Raw genomic sequence first — 13,076 nt, 5'->3', positions numbered from 1 at the left:
ACAGTGCTGGCAGAGCACACAGCCCTRTCCATCCCCTGTCCATCCCCCGTCCATCCTCTGTCCATCCCCAGCCCCACCAGCTCTGCCCATCACTGGCCAGCTCCCAGGTGAGGCTTTGACATTCATGGCTGGACTTACAGCCAGGATACCACCAGCCATTCAAGAGGTTATTGTCACCTGCCATGTCACCTGCAACAGGACTTGAAATGGGCAAGCTGGGATGGGGAAAATTAACTAGAGTATTCATGTGTTTGTTACAGCAAAGAGAAGCTGCAGCAGCCTTCAGCAGCACAGTGATATTAAGTAGAGCAGAAGAGTGATGTACATCACAAAGAGAATAGGGATGTATGTAGATGGGTATCTGTCTAGCTRTATAGATGAAGTAAAGCTCTCTTGTGACTTTTCTCTGACCAAAAAGCACCTCAGGGTCACAGACCCATACATGCATATTGATATTTTTGGTAACTCTCAGCGGAGCTGTAAGTAAGGGATTTTCTGACCCTTAAACTTGCCCTGACTCTTGCTCTGGTTCATACAAGTAGTAATTCAGAAAAATGTCTGGGACATAGATGTCCTCTGGTTTTGGCTTTTTCTTCTATTATGCTCTGTATCTCCCTTACCTCTCCTTTTGGGACAGCCTCCTGCAAAGGGGAGGGTTTACAGCAGAGTCCTGGTGTCTTATTTCCTAACACTCTGCTTTGGTGCAATGAAGGATCCAGTCAAACAAGGATGGAAAGAGCATKTGAGTGTGAAATTCATGGAGGGGATGTTTCTCCTTACATGAATACAAATCCTCCTACATGGAAGGTGAATGATTGGGGGATGAGGGAGGGATGCAGTAATTGTTTCCTTAAGATTTACGTGATTTAGTGATAGGCAAAAAGCGACATTTGCATCCCAATGAGGATAATAATGTGTCATATTGCAAAAGATCAGARAATAGTTCCATAGCCATATTCAGGGATTTCTCTTCTGAAACTGCCTAAAACATCTGAGAGTTTGCACATCTCCTATACTAAAGTGTTCCAAAACCCTGCTGCTGGCCAGTTTGGAAGCAGCAGCCCAGATGGGCAGAGCTCTGACTGGAGTAGTTGAGGCTCCATCTGCACTAATGCAAGGCAGTGCTTTGGCTGCAGCAGCCACATTGAGAGGGTGAGCACAGGCTGGGTGGGACAGGGTGGAGAGGTGTGTGTGTGTGCTGAGCTCCACTGGGATCACACCTGCCCCCTCTGGTGCAAATAGGGCTGGAGAGCTGGGGAGAGGGGTGAAGGAAATGCATGTGCCATGAAGGTGTGCATGTGCCATGAGCAAATAGTGAGCTGGGGTAAGGGGAGCTATGACATGCAAACCCTTTCTCGAGTAAAGCACATCCATGCACAGAGACATCCCAGTGCACACATATCCAACAGATATGCCAGTCCCACACACCTAAAACCACTCTCCAGCAGGCACAGATGGCACAGTGAGGCACTGCAACTCAGCTCTGCACTCTTGCTCCCTGACACCAGAGTGTCTCTGTGCTCAGTTCCAGAGGCATGACAGCCACTGCATGTAGATAGATGATCTCATGTACGAACAAGAAGACCATCRAAGCCAKTCCCATGSATATCTTCAGGCAGAAACACCCCTGAGCAAGCATGCATTTGKRAAGGCAATTTGCAGTCTGAAAGCCAGACAGTTGTGTTTATAGTTTTACTGGAAAATGTGTCCCAGAAATATTTTATATAAACAGTCATGTACATGTGTGCATGTACATTTGTGCATGAAACTTAGCATGCAAACACATTCTGGCTACRTCAGGCTTGCTGTGGGTCAATATATTTTGCTAGTCATCCATGCACATGCAGATAAATTACAAATATGCATGTGCACTTTGTACAAAYATCCACACTTATTATCATGTTATTAGCATGTGAAACAACCTGTTGAACATGTTTTCATCCATTTCCACACAGAGTAATCATTAGGATTTCTTTCTCCACTGTCATGTGAAAAAATTATTTGACAGAGATTTAGATTCTGTTGTGCTCTTTTCTTTTGTTAACTGTTGTCTTCTGTTGTACACGGGTTTTGGTTTGGTTTACACAGGCCCCAGAGTAGTGAAATCTTGGTCTTAGGCCTGGGACCTTCAGAAAATTGATAAAACATATAGTGGTTAATAGATAATAGCATAATAATAGTAGGATAATAATTCTAATATATACATAATTTTGACAATTGATAWAACAGATAATAGATGTATGATAGATGATGTAACATACCTTGATAAAAGTATGCATTTTCATACACTGTAGGATTTTGTATTGTTTTCTTTCTGCATGAGAAAGCAGCTACAGCTGGTGAAGTATGTGAAAGCTGTGCTATTTGTGACTAAAGAAAGGGTGTTCCTGGCAGGGAGCTCACTCAGCAGTACACAGATGGGTGCAGTGGGAGGGATGTGCAACAAGAAATCAGGCAATGCAGTAATGCAGAATAACAGGCTCRCAGAGAGAGGGAGCTGGGAGAGCCTCTGGAGCTCTCCAGCCCAAGCCCCTGCTCACAGCAGGCCTGACACTAAAGGTAGGTCACATTGTCCAGAGCCTTTTCCAGGCACGTTCTGAACATTTGCAAGACTGACCATTCCCCAGCCCCACTGGGCACCTGCTTTTGTGAACACCCTCAAGAGGGGCTGCGTGGGGACATGTTTTACTTTGTGTGGGCTTTCTTTTCTTGCAAGTTGTGCTTTTGTCCATCACCGTGCCCTTCTGAGAAAKCTCACTCTGATGTTTCCCTCTAATCCCTCTACCCCTTCAGGGAGTGGAATTACTGTTAGATTTCCCCTTTGCCACCTTTTCTTCAGGAACAACTGTTACTTGGTTGCTGTCCCCTGTCCCTTATGTGTGGACATTGGCTCTCTGAGGCTGACCAAGACATTTTACTGACATTTAAATTTACTTACGCAGAGGTTTGGGAGGATTCGCCTTTGAGGTCAAACATGCCTTCTCTTTGGTGATCCATCAGAAAAAAATCACCTAATGAAGACAATTTCAGGAATACAAAGATGGCTACAAGGCAGGAGTGTGAGGGATGAGAAGCACAGGCCAAGGCTGCCTCAATGGCTGGGAGCAGCAGATCATAAACAGGATGCARTGGCAGAGGTGGGGAAAGGGATTTCAGGACTGGAGTATTCTGTGGGGAATGWACTGTTCAGTCTGAATGGTGTGGAAAATAGCTTTGGACTGTGGGAGGAGAGCAGTTTCATACAGGTGCTGAGCCCTCAGAAAATAGTTCCCAGAAAAGGTTCGAGATGGTGGCGTATTGTTTSCCCTGAGATTCTGTGCAGTTTTTCCTCTGTTGCTCACACAATGACATTTCCCCAATTTCTGGAAAGATAAACCCTATGTTGAAAAAATGAGCTTTACCTGGTTGTGCTTTCTCCCTGGATGGTTTGGGGGCTGTTTTTTGGTTTGTTTGGGAGGATTTGTCTGTTCTATCTATCATCACTGGTATTTTATACCTTGAGCTGTTTTTGCACCATTTTGATGGTCCCTCTCACCATTTAGCCAAGGTAGGCATGATATTACCTTGTCTGGTTCAACCCTTAGGTGGTAACTGAGAACTTATAAAATTGTGCTCATTTTTTCTGGTGCTCAGAAACCCTGTGTTCTTCATGTTAGAGAGGGAGCAACAGAAGAAGGAACAGTCAGAGTCCTACTGTGTTATATTTTTAGATTTACATCTTCTAGTGGAATGGATATTTCTTGCCTAACCTAATTTTGCTGTAAGGCCATCCTCTGAATTCTGCATTCCTTCTCTGTGCCACAATCTTCTGTAATTTTAGATAATTCCAGAATCCTGGAGAAATAAAGCACACGTGTGAAGCATTCTTTAAATGAGTTGGAAYTACCTGGTTTGCCAGGACAGCAACTTCTCTTTATGTCTGTGGACTAACTCCTATTTTCCATACCCTGCACCATTTTGCAGCCAGGCAGCAGCAGTGAACTAGGGTACCATATGAGGACTTTCAGCATTCATACTGTCATGCTGTTCTATCTGGCAGATGGAAGATTCTAATTTGAAACTTATACTTGACATGGGTTTGAGTTCATGGTTGGGTTTAAGTTGTATTTGACATGAACCCATCCCATGACCATTTAACAGCAATGAAACACTGGCTGAGGTGATGTGAAGATGCATTTGTCTAAAATCTGCTGGTACTTGGCATTTCTGGCTGAAATAGACACAGTGAAGAGAAAAAATGATCAGTTTGCTAGGCACAACTGCATTCTGTAGGTGACAGTTTACCCTGTAGATTAAATTCTTCAGTCTGATATTTCATTGTTGGTGTTATGGGGGTCAGAGCATGGCCATTACTCACTACAAAGAGACTACACTGCTTAATTTACCTAGAATGCGTTGGCAATCATGTGGTTAATAATTGCATTACATGTGTGTAGCTTCCCGTACAATGATAAATGGAAGGACACTTTCAGCTGTTCAGATAGGATCARTCTGTTTTAGAGGCAGCAGGTGAGCCATCTTTAGAACAGGATGATTAAAAAAATCATAGATGTGTGTTCTGTGAAGAAAAAAATCCACTAGGATTTCCAAAGGGAGTTATGGCACATGGGTCTAGTGTCTCTTGAGAAATATGTGCAAATAAATAAAATACTTAGGACCTTCAGTCAGATTTGTTATCTTGAAATATTAATTGGTAGAGCACTGAAAGAAGTGCTCAGAGAAGCTGGGTAATTGCTACCCCTGGAGATGTTTAGAAGGTGCCTGGACAAGGTCTCAAGCCCCATCTAGCTTACTTGAATCTGGAGTTTTTGAGCTGTGAGCAGAGGCTTGGGCTAGAAACCTCCAAAGGTGCATCCCAGTGTAAATCCTTCTGTGAGTCTCCGTATCTATTTTATCTCAAGGGAACAGGAACATCTCTTGTGTTACCTCAAAAGGGGGAGGCAGGAAGTGTCAAATAGAAATGTCTCCTAAGTGTGTGGTAATGCTTTATCTCTGTCATACGTCCTGTCAGTCTCCATCTAAACTGTCTGATTTTGCTGATCAAAACATAGCTCATTCTCCTCCTGCCACTCRGAAAACCTCAGAGAAGCAGGTGCTGTGCTGGGGAGGSAGTGAACGGTCACCTTSTCACAGGTGGRAAGTGCATTAGGAGGTAACCTGGTCWGAGGTAAAGCCAAACCTGGTTCACTGAAGGACATGCAAGGAAGAAAGGCTAACTCTCTTCTTCTCAAATGCACCCGTTCCCCACCCATACTCCGAAAAAGTGAGGTGAGATAGCTGYTCTTCAGGGAATCTGGTAAACAAACACGGGGGCACACTCAGGGTTCTTCAAACTCGCTGAAGACATTGACACGACAGCACAACTGCCCAGCTTCCTGTAGACCCATGTAAGCAATGTCCTCGGTAAGCACATGTAGTTGGTTGTGAACTGCACRTAACCAGTTGCATTTCTAGTTTAGTGTCTGAAGAAAAAGTCTGGGTTAAGCAATTCGGAAATACAGAGGATTTGGAGACACGTGAGGACTTAAAATGCTGCTTTGGGTAAATAATGGTTGGAGGTGTGCAGTAGACTGTGATATTTCTGAGATGCTGCTGCTTCTTTTCCTCCACGGCACCATCAGAGGCTGTGTGCCCTGTTAAGCATTCCTTGGCAGCAGGAGGAACAGATGCAGGACATTCCTGCAGCCTGTTTGAGAGTGTAATGCCTCTCAAAACCTTCAGAGACATTTTACAGCGCTGCTGAAATCTGTGAGGCAGCCCTGAGGATGACGGCCTCATGTGAACTACTTTGACCTTCTTTTGTACCTCCAGAAATCTGTCTCTGAATGTTCAAATGCTGTCTCTTAATATTCAATCTTGAGTCACTTTTTTTCTCAGGACATTAGAAAATAATGAATATTCTCTGATCATATCATCCACTCTCCAAAAGGACATGAAAATGTTTTGGAGGGATTGGGAAGAGAAAACYAGAAGGAAAAACAGAATTTAAAAATGAGCTGCATCTGTCTGAGAGTTTCTGTGCCTCAGTATCCCTGCTTGGTTACATTTGGCTTTGTACCTTGGACTGTTGATAGATCTGCCTCATCATCCTTAGTGCTATTTGTGAAGGAGCATTTGCCTTACCTTTTCCTTGTTATCTTTCTTATTTTCTGCTCCTTCAGCTTTATGGCCGATACACAGACCAGATAGYAGATAATATTTCAGACAAGGAAGCAGCAAAACTACTGAAGAAACAGGCCCATAGGAACAATGGAAGACCCCTGAAACGTGACAGCCAAGTACAGATCAAAGAAGAGCACTATTCCAAATGTCAAGGTAGGGAACATTCATTTTTCATTTCCCTGTTACCAGATATTGGGTAGGCAAGAGAGATGGAATTTCAGCAGTTATGACTGGKGAGAAGCAGGGAGGGAAGGAAAAGGAATCGAATCTCATTGGGTTGAAAAACCTTTTTTATATGAGATTTCATCCTAGAAAGAGAAAAGATCTGTTTGGAATAAAAAACAATCCCAAGTAAATAATTCTTTTCCACAGCTCTCTAACAGGAGGAAAAGAACCTCCCTGTGTCAGACCTGCTAGTGMACAAGATTTTTAAGTTCCACCCTGTGTGTCCTACCTCACCTCACCCGCCCCCACGCCCCTTCTTTGTCTAACAGTTTTTTTAACTACATAAGATGTCACAAAACTGTGTAAGAGAGGGATGGGTACCTGCCCTTTCACATGAAGCCCTAGATGCTTCCAAATAAATCCTTGTTGTAATCAGTTCTCAGCATAGGAGAGACAGACACAGCTTCATCTGTGTTCACTCAGTTTTTCTGGTTCACTCTTCCCTCCACAGACTGTGCCAAACGCATCCAGAAATATGTCACCAAGAAGCTTGGAGAGGACTGGATTTTCTTAGTTCTGTTGGGTCTGGTGATGGCGTTGGTGAGCTGGGGAGTGGATTATGCCAGTGCAAAGACCGTACAGGGTGGGTCCCATTCGGGTGTTGCAAAAGCAGATGGTAAACGATAYAAATGTTTTACAAAGCCCAATGACCAGTGTTGCTCCTCCTTTGCCATCAGTGTCCCATCCTCAACCCTCGCTGTTTGGGAAGTTTGAAGTTCTGGCAATATAGTAGAGTAAAGGTTAGCTAGGGGGAGGTTCTTTTAAGGGATGACAGGGAAAAATTTGGAAGTAAGGGGGCAGAAACAAGGGAAATGTGTGTGATGAGTCAAAGGCAAACCATTCTTTTGATTCCCTTTCCTTTCTTCTCCCTTGAATATACAGGAGCACAGGGAAATGGTACTGTGGCCTTTGCTGTTATACTGCTTCCCTTCCCCACCAAGAACATCAAGAATATGTGGGGAGGGGAAGGGGCTCTCAGATGCCCTCCTGACACTGTTTTTGCTTTTTATGTAATTTTTTTTCTTTCCAGTTTTTATTTATAATTATTAYAATTATAAAATTATAATATTTATAATTAGTGCCCTGAATGTTCTTGCCACCTGGGCAAACAGTGCTCTCTCCTTTTGCCCTTTGTCTTATATCCCCTCCCTGCATTTTTTCTGTGATCCGTCTCCCTTGCCATCTACAAAAATTCTAAGATCTTCCAGCCTCYCATCTCAGCGTGCACATGCACACACACACCCCACTGCCACATCCTGTTAACTGCAGTGCTCCTCTGTCCTTACCCTCACTGTCCCAGTCCTGACTGGCACACACATACACMAACCCTTTCCTCTTGGCTGCTGATGTCCACCAGACACCGCAATTCTTCAAAGCTCCCAATATTCCTTCAGCCCAGTGTTCCTCCCTCTAGACTTCCTCATCTACCAGGTGACTGGCATAATCTACACTGAGGGTTCCTGTCCTTTATACTGCTTGCAGCTGAGTCCTTTGGGTTTTTTTTTTTCTTTTCCTCTGCCAAGTCTCAGCTTCTACTGTGTGGGGAGCCAGCTCAGGCAGAAAAGATGCAGTTGCAGARGCGCTGCAGTTCAGTTTGGATTCTCAGCAGTTCATGCTGTTGTACCTGGCTGAGCACTGCTGTTTTAAAGCTGCTGGCACAGCTTCCATTTTGCTGCTCTAGAAGGCAAATCATAATCAAAGGTTTCAAACTAGTTTCTATGAAGAAATGATTGGGGGACCACTTTATTGTCCTCCAGGACTCACACAAAACCCTCAGACTGTCAAATGAAAAGACACTGTACAGTGATTTAGCCTCACAGCTGCACATAACACATCTCATGCCCTACTTGTGCATAGGTATTACTAATAATTAATAATTAATCTATCCATTCCTGCTGAATACCTGCTTTATTGGGGAACTTGTACTCAAAATGTAGCAAGTCTTGCCTTAGTAAAGGAACACYAGGGTAGCATTTCTGAAGAAGCTTTAGCACAGRCAYATTTAGCAAACGTGTGATTCTCTGWTGTCTATCAGCCTGTTTGGAGCAGGTGTGGTCACTGATAATTTCTTTTTGTGTCTACAGCCTACAAGTGGGTATACGGCGCTCTGCACCCGAGTGTGCCTCTGCAGTACGTGGTGTGGGTCGCGGTCCCACTTGGTCTCATCCTGTTTGCAGCCAGTTTCTGCCACTTCGTCTCTCCACAGGCTGTTGGTGAGGGCAGAAGGCATGGCAAGATCTGTTTCTGTCTGTCTTGTTTTTCTTGTTCCATTTGCCTGTGGGTTTCGTTCATCCCTGGCTCTGCTGTTGTTTTCAGGATCTGGGATCCCAGAACTCAAGACCATTATGAGGGGAGTGGTCCTCAAGGAGTACCTCACTCTCAAAGCTTTTGTGGCCAAAGTTGTGGCCCTCACAGCTGGGCTTGGAAGCGGCATGCCTGTGGGGAAAGAGGTAAATGTTGTTGATTCCGTGTGCAGTAGTCTGGAAGGTGGGAGTTGTCTGGGGAAGAAGAATCTATAAATGTTTCCTTGCTTTCACCACCATACCTCTTCTCAAAGCTCTGCTCTTTCCAGCATCACATATCTTTCACTGGCCCTTTTTCTTCCACTTTGAAAGGTATGGTACAGGAAACATCAAAGAGGTTAGGTAGTCTTTGAGAGGGAAAAAACTTAAATGGAGATTAGAGACCTGAGGAAGATTGGAGGGTCTAGAGCACAAGTCTAATGAGGAGCACCTGAGGGAAATGGGGTTGTTTAGTCTGGAGAAAAGGAAGCTTGGGRGAGACCTCTGCACTCTCTRCAGCTGCCYGACAGGAGGYTGTAACCAGGTGGGGATTGGCCAATTCTGCCAGSTAGCCAGWGACAAGAAAAGAGGAAATGTCCTCAAGTTGCACCAGRGGAGGTTTAGATTGGATATTAGGAAAAAYTTCTTCAGTGAAGGGGTGGTCAGGCATTGAAACAGGCAAATGGTATWATTGCTGTCCCCGGGAGAGCTCAAAATGTSTGTGGTTGTGGCACTTGGGGWCATGGTTTAGTGGTGAACATGATGGTGCAGCGCTAATTGTTGGACTCAATGATCTCAGAGTTCTTTTCYTAATGATTCTATTTCTGGCTGAGATGGCCAAAGAGAAATTATGAGGCCTGCAGTAGCCAAATGGCTGTCAGTAAYCAGAGGACAACCCTCTTTGATTTTCTTCTGCTCTTCTCTTGCAGGGTCCTTTTGTGCATATTGCCAGTATCTGTGCTGTGGTRCTCAGCAAGTTCATGTCCATCTTCTGTGGGGTGTATGAGGTAAGGCACATGTCTCTGCATTCAGCCCTTCCACAGGCTGAGCTCCTAAAACACACAGGATAGTATGGGTGGGCCATGGAGCACAGAGCAAACACAGGGTTTGAAGTTCACTGTACTGCTGCAGAGCAGTAAAATACAAAGTGAGTGAAATAGTAGTGGAAGGCCAGATATAGAGTCCAAATAACTGTGCAGGGCCACCAGTGTTACCCAGCAATTACACAGAGGCTGGTTAGGAGTATGTATTTGACAAGTTTTCAATCTCGTGATTGATGCCTTTGCACTGTGATCATTGACTGTATAAAAAAGCAGCTGCAGACAAAGATCAATTTGTCTTTAAGCCAAATTTATACAGCACTGCTAATTTTAGACACTGACACCGTCTCTGTGCTTTTGCTACTGCAGAACAACCTCCGCAGGCTGATCACTGTATTGACTCGTATAAAAAAAATCTATTAACTGCACATATAGATAAATGTAGGAACTCCTACATGTGGAGGCTCTTAGCAGAAAGGGACTGTGCAACACAGCTGGAGGTGCTGTTTTACTTAAGCAGATCCTGTCTGTGCACAAGGACCAGATGTCACTGCTGAAGACCAGCTGATAGTACTAAARACTGCCCTGAAGTGTGTAGAGCCTGCTATTTGTGATAGCAATGGCTGACTCTGCTGCTGGCTGTTGCTTATTTTCATTGTTCTGGGTCCTAACCCCTGGCTTTGCTCCCTCTAACCCCAGCATGCTCGTCTCTGGCTGCACTCCCTGTTCCAGAATGTGCATAGGCAGCTCGACCTCCTGGTGCCAGCTTGCGCAGTTGGAGTCAGATGTTGCTTCAAGGCTCCTCTTGGAGGCAAGTGTCTTCCTGTATGTGACATTTGATGTACAGTTCCTTTAGCCTCTTGCTGTGAGACTCCCTGCTCTCATGAAAGGTTCTCCACAGATACCCCTGCACTCCAGCAACAAGAGTTGTTTCTTTCAGTGTAACTCAGGGCAGCGAAAAGAAGGTCTTACCAAAAGTGACACCCATTAATGTGCTGCTTTCTAATGATGCAGCTTGTTCAGTCCCTGCCAGTCACACACATTGCTCCACATGGAGAGCATCAAGGGCTGTCCAGAAAGTCARGAAKGATTGAGTAGAGAACAGAAGTAAAAAAAAAAAAAAMACCTTGCAAGAGGTAACAGGCACAACTTACAAGGGAAATTTTGACTCTGTTCCAGGAAATTATGTTGTTCTTTCCCAAGGATGGTCTAGCACTGGTACAGGTGTCCAGAGTATCCAGGGAATCTCCACCCTTGGGAATGTGCAAGATTTACCTGGAAAAGAACCTGATCTASTGTTGGAATTAACAGAATTAACAGCTCTCTGAGCAGGGAGACAACTCTTGTGCAGTCCCTTCACAACTTTTCACTATTCCACTTGGAGGAGAAATTTGGAAATTTATGTCTCTCCCATGCATTTGTACTAGTCTTCTGATACACAGAATTTCTTTAAATAGTGGCACATGATAACTTCTTCCCAAAGCAGTAAAAATATATTCATAAATAATTTGTTTTTAAAATGTGCTCCATTCTTTGTTGTGCCTTCATTTCACTTTCCCCTCTCTCCATGCCCTGCCCTGAACCTCTTTTTGTAGTTATTTTGCCCATAAGTTTAAGGAGTTTTTAAACACTGTGTCTTTTTCKACGTTGACTTTTGTTCTTCTGTGCATTACTTTCCTGTTCGTCTTCAAATGGATGAGTTAGCTCACAAATGCAACAATATACATCAACAATATGCACTTGCATCAACAATAATACTGAGCTTTACTCTGGTTGGCTATTACAAAAAAAAAAAAAACAAACCAAAAACAAGGAAGGAGCATAGTTTGTCAGCTACAGATTAGAGTTTCTTCAGTTGATAACTTGAGAAAAGATGCCAGGAAGAAAATCAGGCTAAGCAAGAGAGAGGCTGAGAACKGTGCCTGTGTGGGCAATCCAGCAAGATGTAGACAGCCTGAGCTGAAGCCTGAAGCTTCRAGGCAAAACTTGTCCTTCTGCCAAAAGCCTTGAGAGAAAGCAKGCTCAGAACCAAGGATCAGACCACAGCCGGGTGGAACCATTGGTAGTATACAGGAGAATGATATCTGTCTTCATGGTAAAAAAATAAAATAAAATTTCAAGAGAACCCCAAGCCCCAAACACTTCTGTAGAAATTTAGGCTTCATATTTCTTTCTCTGTACCTGGAATTGACAGTCTCAGAGACTGCAGGATGCATTATACATAGCCCACTGGGAGAGGCGAGAGAAGACAAGAGAAGACTAAACAGGGAGTGATCTAACGGCTGTCTTTGGTAGCTAAAAGCGATGTTAGACAAAATAGCCAGTCTTATCAGAGAACAGTGAAAGGACAAAGCGACAACAGCCACAACTTGCAACAAGGGAAATTGTATCCATGCATGAAAAAAATTTCTCCCTTTGTCCCAAAGGTGGCTCAGGGTGGCACAGGTGTCAAGAGGTGCTCTTGGATCTATTCAGGTCTCACCTAGCACCCTGATTCTGAGCACCTTGGTCCTGTTGCCCTTGATCCAAACTTGGAGTAAGCCCAGCTCTGAACAGAGAAATAGAGAAGTGTTTAGTGGCACAGGACTTAAACTTGCTGTGAGCCTGTGATAACATTTTTATATGGGAACAGAAAGTAATCTTAGTTTTTGTAGCTCTGGTTCCTCTTTTGGATTTACACCAAGTTGCCAAGTGTGATTTCCATTACCTGGGAGTCATGYAATCTTTAGCTGACCTTGGTCCAGGATATAACTTGCAGTTTCACTTCATTTTGCCCTGGTGCACAACTTCTTGGTGTTGTTGCAGGTAAATATCACCCTATGTATTAAGGAGGATGGATTTGAAAAGCCATTTTAGCCCTTGAAAGCAAATGGTGCCCAGTCTTTTAGAAAGACTCTCCCTTTTATRCCTTCCAATTAATTTTATTATCATGACAATTTTCACCAGGACAGCATAATGCTTTCCTGGGTGATCTGTCACCCTCCCACCTACGCAGCATGGAAGGACTTTSAGCATCAGTCCACACTCTGCTCTGGACATGCATGTGCCTCGACACACAGACTCACAGGGTAGGTTTTTTTAGGCRTTCTATGGCACATGTGCATCCAGTGATTCCCTGCCAGGGTAATAGAGATGGAGTGAAACCTACCCGTACTTCTGCAAGACTGGAGGTTTTTCCATGAGGCATTTCTTCTACAGTGACAGAAATGTTAAAGTTTCAGAGAAAGATGACATGCTGCCTTCACATTTCTTGAATGTGTGATTCCAGGTATATGCCTGTCCTATGCCAGCTCTTGTCTTTTCAATATTTTGAAGCCATCCAGAAGGGAGAAGATAAACAGAGCTGTAACTCTGAGACTAGTGACAG

At 44.1% G+C, this 13,076-nt stretch overlaps 1 protein-coding gene across 1 annotated transcript in view; it reads left to right on the top strand.

Annotated features, from left to right (window-relative positions):
- CLCN1 (chloride voltage-gated channel 1) overlaps window positions 1-13,076 on the top strand; it is a 55,682-nt gene that overhangs the window by 19,426 nt on the left and 23,180 nt on the right. Inside the window, exons 3-7 of the mRNA XM_057368304.1 lie at window positions 6,162-6,315; window positions 6,839-6,970; window positions 8,472-8,600; window positions 8,704-8,837; window positions 9,599-9,676. Coding sequence (XP_057224287.1) covers window positions 6,162-6,315; window positions 6,839-6,970; window positions 8,472-8,600; window positions 8,704-8,837; window positions 9,599-9,676 — 627 coding nt within the window. The remainder of the gene's footprint in view (window positions 1-6,161; window positions 6,316-6,838; window positions 6,971-8,471; window positions 8,601-8,703; window positions 8,838-9,598; window positions 9,677-13,076) is intronic.

This window comes from Malurus melanocephalus, unplaced genomic scaffold, assembly GCF_030028575.1.
Source record: "Malurus melanocephalus ecotype Western Australia unplaced genomic scaffold, MMel_1.1 scaffold_89, whole genome shotgun sequence".
In the NCBI taxonomy this organism is placed as follows: domain Eukaryota; kingdom Metazoa; phylum Chordata; class Aves; order Passeriformes; family Maluridae; genus Malurus; species Malurus melanocephalus.
The sequence above is the reverse complement of the archived record's forward strand: the minus strand, read 5'-3'. Positions and strand labels throughout refer to the sequence as shown.